The 15,081-nt window shown below is 32.1% G+C and overlaps 1 protein-coding gene across 4 annotated transcripts in view; it reads right to left on the bottom strand.

Moving 5' to 3' along the window:
- DMXL1 (Dmx like 1) overlaps window positions 1–15,081 on the bottom strand; it is a 123,779-nt gene that overhangs the window by 3,200 nt on the left and 105,498 nt on the right. For all 4 annotated transcript variants that reach the window (XM_087815506.1, XM_016204603.2, XM_016204604.2 and 1 more), the window contains 6 exons: window positions 14,422–14,482; window positions 11,278–11,405; window positions 7,737–7,829; window positions 6,100–6,191; window positions 4,352–4,404; window positions 156–373 (listed from right to left, as the gene is read on the bottom strand). In XM_087815506.1, coding sequence (XP_087671632.1) covers window positions 156–373; window positions 4,352–4,404; window positions 6,100–6,191; window positions 7,737–7,829; window positions 11,278–11,405; window positions 14,422–14,482 — 645 coding nt within the window. The remainder of the gene's footprint in view (window positions 1–155; window positions 374–4,351; window positions 4,405–6,099; window positions 6,192–7,736; window positions 7,830–11,277; window positions 11,406–14,421; window positions 14,483–15,081) is intronic.

The following is a 15,081-nucleotide window of genomic DNA, read 5'->3' as shown; positions in this document are numbered from 1 at the left end:
AGGGAAGATTTATTAAATATCAACTAATGTGGCTAACTACAAAGCAGTTGTTAATATATCTATTGCTTAAATAGATTGACATCATGAATTATGATTAAAGACCGAAGGTTTCTGAAGATTTCATTTTGCAGATATTGTGGAATTACTGTGTTTACCTTTATGTTGCCTTCAGCAGACCCTGTAACAAAGTACTCTTCAGTTGGATCGATAGCAATGGCTTTAACAGGAGAATCATGGCTCTGGAAAAGCTGCCTCTGTTGTCGTTGCTGAAGGTCAAAGACACATGTAAAACCTTTTCTGCCACATGATATTAGTAGCTGATGTTTTGGAGCATATGCTAAAACAGTGGCTCCACTATCATGGCAAATAAAACCTGAAAGTAAAAAAAAAGTAAAAGCCATTTAATAGTATATGAAACAGACTTCTGGCTTTTGGCCAAGGTGGAATGTTAGAATATGTGTTTTTGTGGACATGTGTTCTCATTTCTCTTGGGTATATATGTAAGAATATATACTGCTGGGTCATACTAAGTGTATGCTTAACTTTATTAGAAATTACCAAACAGTTTTCCAAAGTGGTTGTGCTATTTCATAGTTCTATCAAAAAATCACGAGTATTTCAGTTTTCCCACATCTTTACTAACTCTTGGTATTTTAGACTCTTTAATTTTGGCCATTTCAGTGTATAGAGTAGTCTCTTATGGTGAATTTAGTTTGCATTTCCCTAATAACTATTGATGCTGAACACCATTTCATATGCTTACCTGCTATTCAAATATTGATAAGTGAATAATTTTTCAAATCTTAAATATATTGTTTCTTTCATGGGTTATGCTTTTTGGGTTGTATCTAAAAACTCATCACCAAATCCAAGAACACGTAGATTTTCTCCTACGTTTTGTTCTAGAAATTTTGTAGTTTTGTATTTTAGGAATAACTCTATGATCCATTTTGAGTTAATTTTCATGAAAGGGGTGAGGTCTGTATTAAGGTTAATTTTTCTACATACCAGCATCCAATTATAGAACTATTTGTTGAAAAAAACTATCTGTCTCCATTGAACTGTTTTTGTGTCTTTATTAACAATCCACCTACTATCTACGAGTGGGTCTATTACTGGGTTCTCTACAAGGGCTCTACACAAGCAAACTTTATTGCTTCGCTTTATTGCACTTCACAGATACTGTGTTGTTTGTGGCAACCCTTTATCAAGCAAGTCTGTTGGCGCCATTTTTCTAACAATACTTGCTCACTTTGTGTCTCTGTCACATTTTAATAATTCTCTCAATATTTCAGACTTTCATTATTATTACATTTGCTATGATGATCTATAGTCAGTGATTTTTGATATTACTATTATAATTGTTTTGGGGTGCCACGAACCACGTCCATATGATGGCAAATTTAATAAATGTTGTGCATGTTCTGACTGCCTGTCCCCCCCCCCCCATCTGTTTCCCTCTTCTTGGGCCTCCCTATTCCTCCTATTCCTGAAATCAGGCCAACTAATAATCAGGCCTACAATGGCCTCCAAGTGTTCAAGTGAGGAGTCACAGGTCCCTCACTTTAAATAAAAAGCTAGAAATGATTAAGCTTAGTGAGGCAGAAAGCTAGGCTTCTTGCACTAGTTAGCCAAGTTGTGAATGTGAAGGAAAAGTTCTTGAAGAAAATTAAAAGTGCTACTCCAGGGAACACATGAATGATAAGAAAAACACCTTTATTACTGATATGGAGAAACTTTTAGTGGTCTAGACAGATCAAATCAGCCACAACATTCCCTTAGGTCAAAGACTAATCCAGAGCAAGGCTTTAATTCTCTTTAATTCTATAAATGCAGAGAGGTGAGGAAGCTACAGAAGAAAAGCTGGAAGTTAGCGGAGGTTGGTTTGTGAGGTTCAAGGAAACAATTCGTCTCCACAACTTAAAAGTGCAAGGTGAAGCAGCAAGTGTTGATGGAGAAGCTACTGCAAGCTATCCAGAAGATCGAGCTAAGACAGTTAAGAAAGGTGGTTACACTAAATGACAGATTTTCAATGTAGATGAAATAGGCTTATATTGGAAGAAGATACCATCTAGGACTTTCATTGCTAGAAAGAAGTCAATGCCTAGCTTCAAAGCTTTAAAGGACAGGCTGACTCTCTTTGTTGGGGGCTAATGCAGCTGGGGACTTTAAGTTGAAACGAATGCTCACTTACCACTCAAAAAATCCTAGGACCTTAAGAATTATGCCAAATAGACTCTGCCTGTGTTCTATAAAAGGGCCAACAAAGCCTGGATGACAGCCTATCTGTTTACAACACGATTTACTGACTATTTTAAGCCCACTGTTGAGACCTATTGCAAAGAAAGACTCTTTTCAAATTATTACTGCTCATTGACAATGCATGTCATCACTCAAGAGCTCTGATGGAGATGTACAAGATTCATATTTTCATGCCTGCTAACACAACATCCATTCTGCACCCAACGGATCAATAAAAATTTCTACTTTCAAGTCTTAAGAAATACATTTTGTAAGGCTATAGATGCCATAGATAGTGATTCCTCTGATGAATCTGGGAAAAGTAAATTGAAATCCTTCTGGGAAGGATTCACCACCCTAGACTCCATTAAGAATATTTGTGATTCATGGGACAAGGTCAAAATATCAAGATTAACAGGAGTTTGGAAGAAGTTGATTCCAACTCTTATGGATGACTTTGAAGGGTTCAAGAGTTCAATGGAGAAAACAACTGCAGATGTGGTGGAAACAACAAGAGAACTAAAATTAGAAGTGGAGCCTGGAGATGCGACTGAATTGCTGTAATTTCATGATAAAACTTGAACAAATGATGAGTTGCTTCTTATAGATGAGCAAAGAAAGTTGTCTTGAGATGGAATATACTCCTGGTGAAAATGCTGTGAAGACTGTTGAAATGACAACAAAGGATTTAGAATATTACATAAACTTAGTTGGCTAAGCAGAAGCAGGATTCAAGAGGACTGACTCCCATTTTGAAAGAAGTTCTAGTGTGGGTAAAATGCTATCAAACAGCATCACAGGCCATAAGGCAACTGCTAGTAAAAAGACTACATACATATAGTATACACATAACTTTTATAGGCAATGGGAAACCAAAACATTTGTGTGACTCGCTTTACAGGCATACCTAACAGATACTGCAGTTGAGTCCTAGACAACTGCAATAAAAAGAATACCACAATAAAGTGAGTAGTAATCTTTGTGCTGGTGGAGCATCTTGCCTTCAATTTGTAAAAAATGCAACATCTGCGAAGCGAAGTACAATAAAATGACACATGCGTGTAACACAATAGTTGCTTTATTGTGGTGGTTTAAAACTGAACCTGTAATATTGCTGAGGTATGCCTGTATCCTATTCCATGATCTGTGTCTATTCTTAAGCCAATACCTCAATGTCTTAATTATTGTAGCTTTACAGTAATTCCTGAAATCAGGTAGTGTCAGTTCTCCATGTTTGTTTTTCTTCAGTACTCAGTATTCTAGATCTGTTGCCTCTCTCTACAAATTTTAGAACCAGTTTGTTGGTCTGTGCAAAATGGCTTGCTGAGATTTTGATTAGATTGTATTGAATCTATAAAGTTGGGAGGAACTGACAACTTAACAATATTGAGTATTCCAATATGTGGATGTGGAATATCTGTCCATTAATTTAGATCTTTGATTTCTTTTATCATTTATGTCGTTTTCTCTAATAGACGCTATATGCATTTTGTTAGCTATATGCTTCAATATTTCATTATTTTGGGTGCTATTATAAATGGTAGTATTTTTTTAATTTCAAATTCCAATTGTTCATTGCTGGTATATAGGAAAGCAACTGACTTTAGCACTGATCGTGTATCCTGTGACTCTGCTATACTAGCATATTAGTTCTAGGAAGTGTTTTTTGTAGATTCTTAAAGATTTTCTACCCAGATAATTGTTTCACCTGTGAATAAAGACCTTTTTATTTCTACTCTTCCAATCTGTACACCTTTTATCTTATTGCATTAGTTAGGACTTCCAGTACAATGTTAGTTACATAGGAGTGGCGAGTGGGGACATATTATGCAGTAACTAATGTTCACAATGATTACTCATAACTATCAGATAAAAAGTCAAGATGAATGATTTTATATTATCTGTTCTACTGTCCCCCATCAAGGTATAGTGAAGAGTTAATTATGTGTATTGCATTTTTCTGCTTTCAAACTGTGCCACTGTGGGCAAAATAAACCTCACTGGCTAATAAATAGGTCGTTAAAAAAAAACCACCACATTCATTTAAAAATAATTTGTAGTTTATGAATTTCTTGACTTTCAATATTTATAAAATGCTTTCAAAACTTACCATGAACTAAACTATTGGCAGGTGCTACAAGAGTATCCCACAAACATATATTTCTGGAAAAAAAAAGATTACTCTTGAGTGATACAAAGTTAACAAAAAAAAACAGTATATCTAATAGAGTTACATAACATTTGAACCCTGCTCTCACAGAAAGTTCTTAAATTTATAACAGCACCCAATAGAAGTAACCAATATACTTATGTATGATTATCTTTAAACAAAATTTAAAAACTACTAGCTCATAAAACTAACTTCAGATTAACATGTATTTACAAATAATACCATGAAGCTTGTATATGGAAGCTACATTTTATAATCATTGATTCTCTAATAGACTGTCATATACAAATAGCAGGATACATTAAATTTTCTGGAGTACAAAGAAAACTTATTTCTATTATGAATGGGAGCAGCTTTTACCCCTTTCCTTGAGTTGTAAAAGAGGCACCAATATAGGCAAAAATTTCTATGGAAGATGGGTTGAAAAATTCATTTTCTTATAATCCCATTTCTAGGGCAAAGTGAGGCCTTACAGATAAATATAAAAGCTCAGCAGCCTCACTTGACCTTGATCTCATAACTCAGTGTGAGGGAAGTCAAAAGTAGGGGTGTGGAGATGGAGGCAGAAGACATTTTCTTGCATATTTAAAGTTTTTGAGGGGATGGGTTACCACTATTGCACAAGTCTTTCTGAGTTTCTTTTTGTGAAACAGTGATTTTAACTGGTGTGCCACAAGAATTTTCAAAACATGAAATACCTGACTATTTAGTCAGGGGCACTGACCTCTTGTCCCTTAGATTGTCAAATTAAAAAACATGACAACAGCCAATGCATCGATAGCCATTGGTGTAAATGCTCTGTCTTGAACCATAAATATATAGGTAATATAATAGAGTTGAATCTTATCGGTCATGTAGCATAAAAAGGTTGCATCTGATGGTTAATTCTTGGTACTAGAAATCCTTACATACAAGTATAGGCACCTGATTTTTTAAAAAGTCACTTTGGAGCAAAAAGGGTAGGTAATTACTATTATTATTTGTTTTTCTATGTCAATCAAAATTATACCTATTTTTTTGTCAGATGGGCAAAAATTAATATCTTTTAGGTGTGCTGCAGAATTTTAATAATTAGTTTATGTGTGCCATGAGATAAAAAAGGTTGAAAATTGCTGATTTACCTAATAGAGCCACACTGAGGATTAACTAACTAGCATGGCCAATAACTCACAGCATGTTTGGTGTGTTTTTCTGCCTCAAGCTTTCTCAACAACTAGGTAATAATATGAAAAAAAAATTAATTCCCCCAACAAGCAAACCTTATTTCTTACACTAAAGTCTTAACAGAATATTAAAAATACAAAAATAATAGATTTTGTTTTCAAAAAATTTTTGAATTTTATTAAACTTATTGGAGTGACATTGCTTAATAAAATTATACAGGTTACAAGTATACAATTCTATAATATATCATCTGTATACTGCATTGTGTATTCACCACCCAAAGTGAAGTCTCCTTTTAACACCATGTATTCGACTCCCTTTACCCTGTTTTACCTGGGTTTTGTTTTTAATGGCACCAGGATATCCTTAAATTTAAAATTAGAATGCTAAAAATGCCCAAAGAAACAATTTTTATAATAAAAATATTTAAACATGATTATAGAAACATTCTTGAGGCATAAAGCAATTAAAAATAAAGCTCAGCTATACACATACACACTTTAATTTCAGTTAAAATCTCTTACCTGTTGTCAGTTGAAAGACCAGCTGTGGCTATTAGAGAGGAGGAACTAATGAAGACAAAATCATTGGCTGTTTTGTTATGACACTGCCAAGTCTGTAACGGTTATAAACAACAAATGTTAATGTTATTAACAGTTTTATAACCAGGTAGGTGCATGAATCAAAAAGTGATCATATAATCTATGGCTTACACCCTTTGCATCTTTTCCCCCCTGAACTTTATAAAAGTTTCAGGGGTAATACAGAGAACTCTCATACACCCTTTACCCGTATTCACCCATTTTTAACATTTGCCACATTTGCTTTGCCTCTCCTTCTTTCATACACTTTTACACACACACACACACACCCCTATTCCTGAACCATTTAAATAAGCTGCACATGTCATGACCCTTTACTGTGTCCTTTGCTTTTGTTCAACCAAAAGTTCAAAGGGAAACAAAAGGAGGTTAAACTCTAAATATTTCACTTGGAATGTTTCTAAAAATTTTTGTTTTAGAAGACAAAAACTAGAATATCAGATTCTTGGGAAAAATTATTTATTTTCAGAAATATTTAAACTATTAAATAATGTTTCATATATATGAAAACATTACTAATAAATCAACAAAATTTAAAAATTTAGTGTTTTTCAATATTATATCACATAATATCTTAAAATATTGAGAGGCTTAGTCAATTATAAAGGCTTCCAAGTTACGTTTGTTCAGATGTTTCTCTTCAATAAGAAATGACTTTTTAAATTATGTCAAAATCATTGAATGAAGATTTTCCCTCTGAGTCACTTCCCCATTCCCCCCTGATCACTATTGGAGTTGGGCTAGAGAATATGTCCTTAAAACAAACAAAATCTCCTTTAATCCTCCAAAGTCAATAATGTACATTTTAATCCAATTTATCTCTTTGAAAATAAAAAAATAAAGACAGTACCTTAGGGAACATAAACTTGTATATTTAAATCTTCTGGCTTAATAAAAATATGAGGAAAAATAAATATTCTTTCAAGGTACTTCATCAACACTCCCTTAGGTTAGTACTATACTCAAGCATTTAACCTTGGGTGAATTACCAGAATCTTAACCCATATTCTTAATTTTTTCTCAATAGATATTGCTTAGTCCTATAAAGGGCTTTACTAAAGAATATGTTATATTTAAAATCAGTGCTTGTAAAGCTGTAGACAATTCATTAAGCCTGTGTGGTCCTGAATTGAGATATATCAATTTTTTTTTAAAAAGAGATGAGAAAGAAAATAATAGTGCCAGCTATAGAATACACTTTCTACTTTGTTTCTTCATGAGGGATAACTGCAGAAAAGCGGCCAGATGCACTGGGCTTCCGATCCTTCTTTTTAGGTATAATACCCACTGCAGCTTAGTGAGGCTGGAAAAGGGTTTGAGTAACTCACAGGTTGCATGGGACTCTGGAGGTACCATGTTGGTTATAAACAGGTTAACTTCACAAGTTACTAGAGATTTTTTTTCACATAATACAAGGACAGAAGCTTATAGTAAACACTGAATACATAGAACTAGATAGATTTTATTTTTTGGCTTTAATATTTCTTGCCTCAAATATATATTCTTGGTGTTTAAAATAAAAATTCATAAAATTTTGAAGTTAGGAATTCTTGGCTTACCAAGTATGGCTTGGGCATGCTTCCAGTGACTGGACAACATTTCCAGTTTGTTTGATACAAACTTAAATATCCATCAGCATCAACTATTCCAAACTTAGAGAGAAAAAAATTAAGTGTTTAATACAAATATAAAAGCATATATTTACCCTTATCCTTACTGTGAATTGCATATTTTGACTCTTAAACATTTGATTAATAGATTGATTGACTTTTTACTTACCTATGCATCCAGAAAAACATTTAGCTACTGCTTAAAAAATTTCAACGCTATACTTAAACAATAAATACCAGATGCACATTTTATTATACTAACCAACAGAATAGTCTATATATTCTCTATAAGTACTCCAAAAACAGGATACTGTATTTATACATTAAGCTATGTGACAAAGTTTTAACATGTATAAAATAGAAAATTGTTCATTTGAAAAAGACAAAATGGGAACTTGCAGAAATATACAATAAGGAAAACATATAAACAACACAGAGAGTATAATAAAACACAGATTATCACAGTAAAAGAATTCCACTATGAAAACTCAGAGCAATTTGACTGGGAAGATGTCAAATATTCCAGAAAGGGGTTATATGATAGAGCTCTTAAAGGATGAGTGAGACTGCTAGAAATTTTTCTTTTGATTATAAAAAATAATACATATAAAAAGTATATAAAATAAAACAAATGTCTACTTTGGACTCTTGCCCTCTCCCATTTCCAGATCTAACAATTATTAACAATTTCATAGGTTCCCTCTGAGATTTGTTCTATGAATATTCAAACATGCCCACATAATTTTTTGAAAAATTAGGATCATAATAGATACAATTTCACAATTGTATTTATTGTAAAATTTATTGTAAAGCTCCATAATTACATTTTTGACTTATAACCATCTTTCCACATTGGTACATATTAATCAACCTCATTCTTGTGGTGTGTAGTGTTACTCTATATAGTTGTGTATTATAGCTTTTTGACTTTTCCTTAGACATTTTCCAATTTTCACTACTATAAAAAGGGCTGCTTTGAACATTTTTGTACATATACCTTTGAGTACTTATGTAGGATAGATATCTAGAAATGGGAAAGCTGTGTCATCTAAAACTGGTAAGTGAAGACAAAATTAAATCCTAAGAGGTAATATCAGTTTACACACCCAGTTTTCTTACACATTAGTTAACATTGCATATTACTAAAATTTTAAATATTTGTCAATTTACAGAAAAATGGCTCATTTTAGTGTGCATTCTTTCAATTATTAGTACTGGCCATGCATATTTTAATAAGTTGATATTAATAAATTGATATTTAATAAATTGTACATATCCTTTGTCTACCTCTCTATTAAGCTGTGTCTTAAAAATTTGATTAGAACGGCCAGTGTTGCTCAGTGGTTGAGTGTGGATCCATGAACCAAGAGGTCCCAGGTTCAATTTCTGATCAGGGCACATGCTCAGGTTGCAAGCTCGATCCTAAGCAGGGGGCATGCAGAAGGCAGCCGATCTATGTTTCTCTCTCATCAATATTTCTCTCTCTCTCTCCCTTCTTCTCTCTTTAAAACCAATAAAAACATATTAAAAAAATTGATTCATAGGGCTAATATTAGGAATATTAACCAACTGCTTACTATATTTGTTATAGATATTTTTCTAGGGGCTATCCTTTTTGTTATTTCTCATGTTTTTTTTGGAGTAGATCTAGGTATGTTTTTCAGAAAGGATATATGGAATGTGCTAAGTCTCTGAATACTTAAAAATGTGTTTATTTTGCCATCAAATATGAATAATAGTTTAGATAGACATCAAACTCATAGTTCTCATTACTTGTCCATCAGAATTCTGTGAATATTGTTCTACTGTCTATTTGCAACCTATTTTGGAGGGGGCCAATGTCACAATTTTGGAGGGGGTGGTAAAGAGGTTCTAAGTAACCACTGTTACCTCTATTCCTTCCTAAAATAAAAGCTCTCTTTATCCTTGAATTAAAAATAAAACAGAAATGAAATAATCAGGATATATCTAGGCATGTTTTGTTTCACAATACTTCTAGTACTTGGTAGGCCCTTCCTTTTTTAAAAGTCTAGTTTTTCTTTGCTTTGGGGAAATCTTTATTTTATTCTTTGAATATAATGTTTCTCTTTCATCATTTTTTTGTCATATTCTGAAATATCTTTTAAGTGTCTTTTATAAATTTTCCTGAACCTAGTCCTTTCATTTCTTGGGTTATTTTTTATCATGGGATAATTTCCTAATTGTACTTCTCAATCACGAACTTGATTTTCAGCTATTTACATTCAGCTGTTCTTCAGCCCTTATAATGAGTAGTTGTCCCACAAACCCAATTTGGGGAAATTACATGGTTTTAATTTTCAATAATTCTTTTTTTCCTTCTACTGATTTTGTTTCATAGCAGCTTGTTCTTGTTTTAGAATGTAGTATCTTTCTGGATCTGAGAAATTGTTCCTCATAGGTCATTTATTTTGCTTAATGCCCCCTTTTAGGCCCTTAGTTTTTTTGCAATGTTCAATGACTTCTGGCAGCCCGTTTCTATTCATAATTGACAAACTAATGAGCATTACTGTGATATGGTGCCATTTACATCAGTAGGCTTCCCTACTAAGGAAGATAACATACTTAGGTATTGATATTTGGCACTATCATGGCTAAAGTGAATAAACAGTAAGTTGACTGCCTGTCAAAGATACTTGGGCAGGTAATGAAGAATAATTTGCTGTGTCTTAAAATGTCTTATATGGAAGATTATAATGAGTGTTAAATCTGGAAAATAATTCAGATTGTAGAAGGTCTTGAAGGCTATGCTGAAGAATTTGGGTTTCTAGACACAATGTGGAGCCTTGAAGAGTTTTTGAAAAGAACAATAATATAGTTTTTTAAAAGAACAGTAATATTTTAGGCTTGCCAGCTCTAAGGGTCTTTGTTATCTTGAACTCTGCCATTATAGTGGAAAAGTAATCATAGAAAACAAATAATGAATGGAGTAGCTGTTTCCTAGTAAAATTTTATTTACAAAACAGGTAGCTAGGTTATAGTTTGTAGATTCCCTGTTTTGGAGCAGTGATTCTCAAAACTTTAATGTGTGTACATACCATCAGAGTATCTAATTAAAATGCAGACGGTGATTCAGTAGGTCTGAAGTAGAGTCAATAATCTCCATTTCTAATAATCTCCATTTCTAAGAAGTTCCAATATGTTGTTTGCTACCTGGTACTTGACCATATGAGGTTTCAGAGGATAAACAAAGTATTAATAAAAAAATGTGTCATAGAAAGTGGTCCTATCATCATTTGGTCCTTAAGCATCATTTAAGTTAATTTTAACAGACATCTATAAAATGTCTTTCCAGGAAGAACCAAACAAATGTAAGCGTTCTTGGAGAGAATTTTTAGAAAAAAATTTCATGTAGATTAATGTTTTACTATTATAGCTCACTGAGCTGTATTTTTCAGAAACCCACACTAGTAATATTTATACACCTCCAACATAATCCAGCCATTTTCCCATTTGCATTTTTATATACTACCTTATTTCCCTGGTAGTTGAATCTCATTCTTGTAACTCTTGAATTGCCGCCAGATCGAAAGCAGGTTATCTGCTGGGAATGGCCCCATTCAAACATTCTGACACTTCCATCTTGAGCTCCTATTAGATCTGCATTATAAGTGGGCAAGAATTGTAAATTTATTTCATGAATCTTTGGAAAATTTATTTTTTAATCCAATGTAAAAATCTTTATGGAAGAAACACCTAAGAAATGAATCATAGTCAATTTACATGAATTTACCTTTGTACAAAATTGCACTTGAATACTCTTCATCTTAAAAACAGTTATATGACATACTTTTATTTAACTGAGAACATATTCTCACACAAAACAACAGAAGCAATTAAAGCAGACATCTATAAATTTTATTTCTTTTTGAAATGATCTCAATGATGCTTTAATAGCCTTTAATAAACAGCTTTTAATGATAACTACTTAAATTCTTGGGATTACTAATGAGCCAATTCTTATCAGTAATACTATTAATGTCTAAATGAAAAAAGACTGTAGAAGGCTTTGAATGTTATGATAAAAAAACATTTCTAGTAGTTATTCTGATTGACTCAGTATCCCAAAATACGTTATTTGTTTCATTGAGAAATATGAACAAGCAAAATAATTACTAATTCTTCACTTCACCATTTACTAATTGTGTGATACTAGAAAACTTATTTTAATCTCCCTGAGCCTATTTCGTTACCATAAAAGGAGAATGATGATACATATAGGTCTCAATTCATGTTAGGTATAATTATTAGTATTAATCAGGTATAGAGGTCATGAGAAATTTTATTACTGTATGTTAAGATCTAGCACATTGCTAGTCATATGTTAGTCAAGATTCCTTAATCCTTACCAAGTATTTAAAGTAAGTGACTTTAATTGTTTTGTAATGTTTTAACACTAGGCTGGGGTGGAAGGGGGGTAGAATTCTTGAGACTGGGATGTTGGCTCTTTTCCCTCTACCCGAACAGTCTTGCTCAGCTTATACAAAAAAACAAATAGGGCTAGCTGCATTTAAAAACAACACAAATATTATTTCTGGTTTCATTTACTTGAGAAAAATACTTACTAGTATCTGACATATAAAATGAAATAGTCTCTTAAAGCCTTTGTAAGCTAACCAAGTTGTATGAGCAAATATTCCTCATTAGCAACTGAAGAGTATTATATCAAAGCTGTAAGGAATGGGTTAACCACAATGGTAAAAGTCTTAATAAGTTCACAATTTTAAAAAGGAAGTCATTTTAAAACTCCCATTTCTATTTTAATCCAACCCATTAGTCTAACTTCTAAAAATTTCTGTAGCATAGAAGTAAAAAAATATTGCTTTCTACTGACTAAGATTTTTTAAAGATCTACTCCAAAGGAAGAAACTATTATGAGATATCTGAAATTAGGAGTAAAATTTTCAAAAATCCTGTCTCATAACATTTTCACTACACAAAAAGTGTTTAGTGTTGAATTAAATTACTATCTGTGGCACCTGTTTATGATATGATAAGATATACTGAAAAAAATCCAGCTATTAATTAGCTTTTAATTTTTCACATCACTTATCTGCCAGTTATGATACTTCCTTGAAGAGAGAAAGTTCTTATCCTAAGACAGAAGTGATCTGATGTTACCTAATGACTCTGAAAATAAGTCCATTAACTGCCTTTGAAACTAGGGATCTCTTTATTTATATGTATGGGATTGAGGTAGAGAATATTTCCTATAAACTAGTCACCTGTCAGGACACATGCTATGGAGAGGAGAAGAAATGAAATCCTTTCAATATTTCAGGACATTTCCAAACCCTACTGTATAGAATCAAGATAGATTTTTAAGCAATGCCTAATGTTTCTTGCTGTGAGGGTAATATTATTTAAACTTTGTATATAAAAAACATTTGACTCCTTGCTTTCTATGCTTCGTGACTGACTTTTAGTTTTCACTTCACATTAGATAGAAAAGATACTTCTAAGTGTTGAATAAATTAAGGGTAGTAAAAACAGATTAATTTTTTATATTATTTTATTCCTCTAGTATAAGTAACAGAAATTAGTCTCTTCATTTTAAATATATGGTTCTCTTGAATCCTTTTATTGGACACTGATTATTTTGATAATAGATGCTTACAATAATTAAGTTGAAAAGAACTGGTTTTGTCCATTGTATTTTATCAGAGTATCTCTCAAAAAAAGGTGAAAAATTTTTATAGATTATTAAATTGAAGGGGCATGAATACCTCTTAATGGACATGTTCTATTTTTGTTACTGTGTGGTAGAAGAACTTAAAAATTATATTTAAAAAAATTTGGATGCCCGGCCGGGAGTGGCTCAGCAGTTGATCCAGGAGATTGGGGTTTGATTCCCGGTCAGGGCACATGCCCGGGTTGTGGGCTTGATCAATGACTCTCATCATTGATGTTTCTCTCTCTCTCTCTCTCTCAAATCAATAAAGATATATATATTTAAAAAAAAAAAAATTTGGAATACTCACATGTGAATATGAATATTGATTTTAACCCACTAGTTAATTTTAAAACTGTCTCTATTATTTTTTTCTCTGCTTCAATATTTCCAATAAATTCCCCATTAATAAAGTTCCTCGTCAAAGAAAAACTTTTGAGATTAATAGAAAGATTAACGCAAAATATATATATCCTACCTTAGAAGACTATTATAACAACCACTTCCTATGCCTACTATTAGTGTCTGATAAAAGACAAGTTGATGAAATATTAATAAAATACAAACTGATTGTGATGAGGCAATAAATGACCAAGATATGGTTTTGGTTTATGTAAGAAAAGATGGAAGTGATCCTACTGCTAAAACGATAATTATCAACTACAACTTAACATTGTATAGAGAGCCCAGAAATGTTAAAAAATAAAGTGTGCTAACTTAAAAATATATAGTAAAAATGCTAAAAATTTACTACATTAAGTTAGGCTTCTCTATTAATTAAAAAAATTTCTGTTTTTATCCAATTTTGAATGAAGGTCTTATTTGCTAGCAAACATTATCTACAAAACATTATCTATAAAAAAAGGAAAATAAATGTTGACTATCTTTTGATTTAAACTAAAAGCTTCCTTTAAATTCCTTAGAATAATGACTATTATCACTTACAGTAAGGAAGAGTGGGGTGAGAAGTCATTCTTCTGACATTATTAATGGCTTTCTTAATCATCTGTTAACAAAGAAAAATTGTTAACAAAGAAAAAAGTTATAGTAGTATTAAAAATTTTACTTGTGACAGGACATTCAAATAAAATTTATTTATTTATATGTGATTCCATAATTGCCATGATGAGTGGTAAAAACACTAAATATGGTAACAGAAATTAAGTTTAAAGCTTAGCTCTCTTACATTTCAGTGTACATACATTTTCTGCATCATTGACTAGGCTCTAGGAACAAATTCACCTTGAGTATTTAGTCTTACCTCCTTTCTTGCCAATTCTTTTCTGATCCCATTAAATTTATTGGAATAATCCTGAATAGTATAAGGTTAAAAAGACAGGCAGAAGCATGTGAAAAAAAAAAAAAAGAGGTAAACAGAAAATTGTATAAATTTTTAATTGAGTTTGGATCTGTTTATTAACCCATTTGTAAATCATGTTTTGAATGATTTACAAAGCCTGTCAAATAAAAGTAAAATATACATGTAAAATTAAGAAGATAATTTTAATTTATAGAATATTTCCTATATTTCACAGCACCATAACTACAGTTACATATTACCCTAAGTTTATACCAATGGTATAATGTAGCTTTTTTGTTGTTTTG

This window comes from Miniopterus natalensis, chromosome 3 (genome assembly GCF_054644295.1).
Source record: "Miniopterus natalensis isolate mMinNat1 chromosome 3, mMinNat1.hap1, whole genome shotgun sequence".
NCBI lineage: Eukaryota > Metazoa > Chordata > Mammalia > Chiroptera > Miniopteridae > Miniopterus > Miniopterus natalensis.
This window is presented reverse-complemented; position numbering and strand designations above follow the sequence as displayed.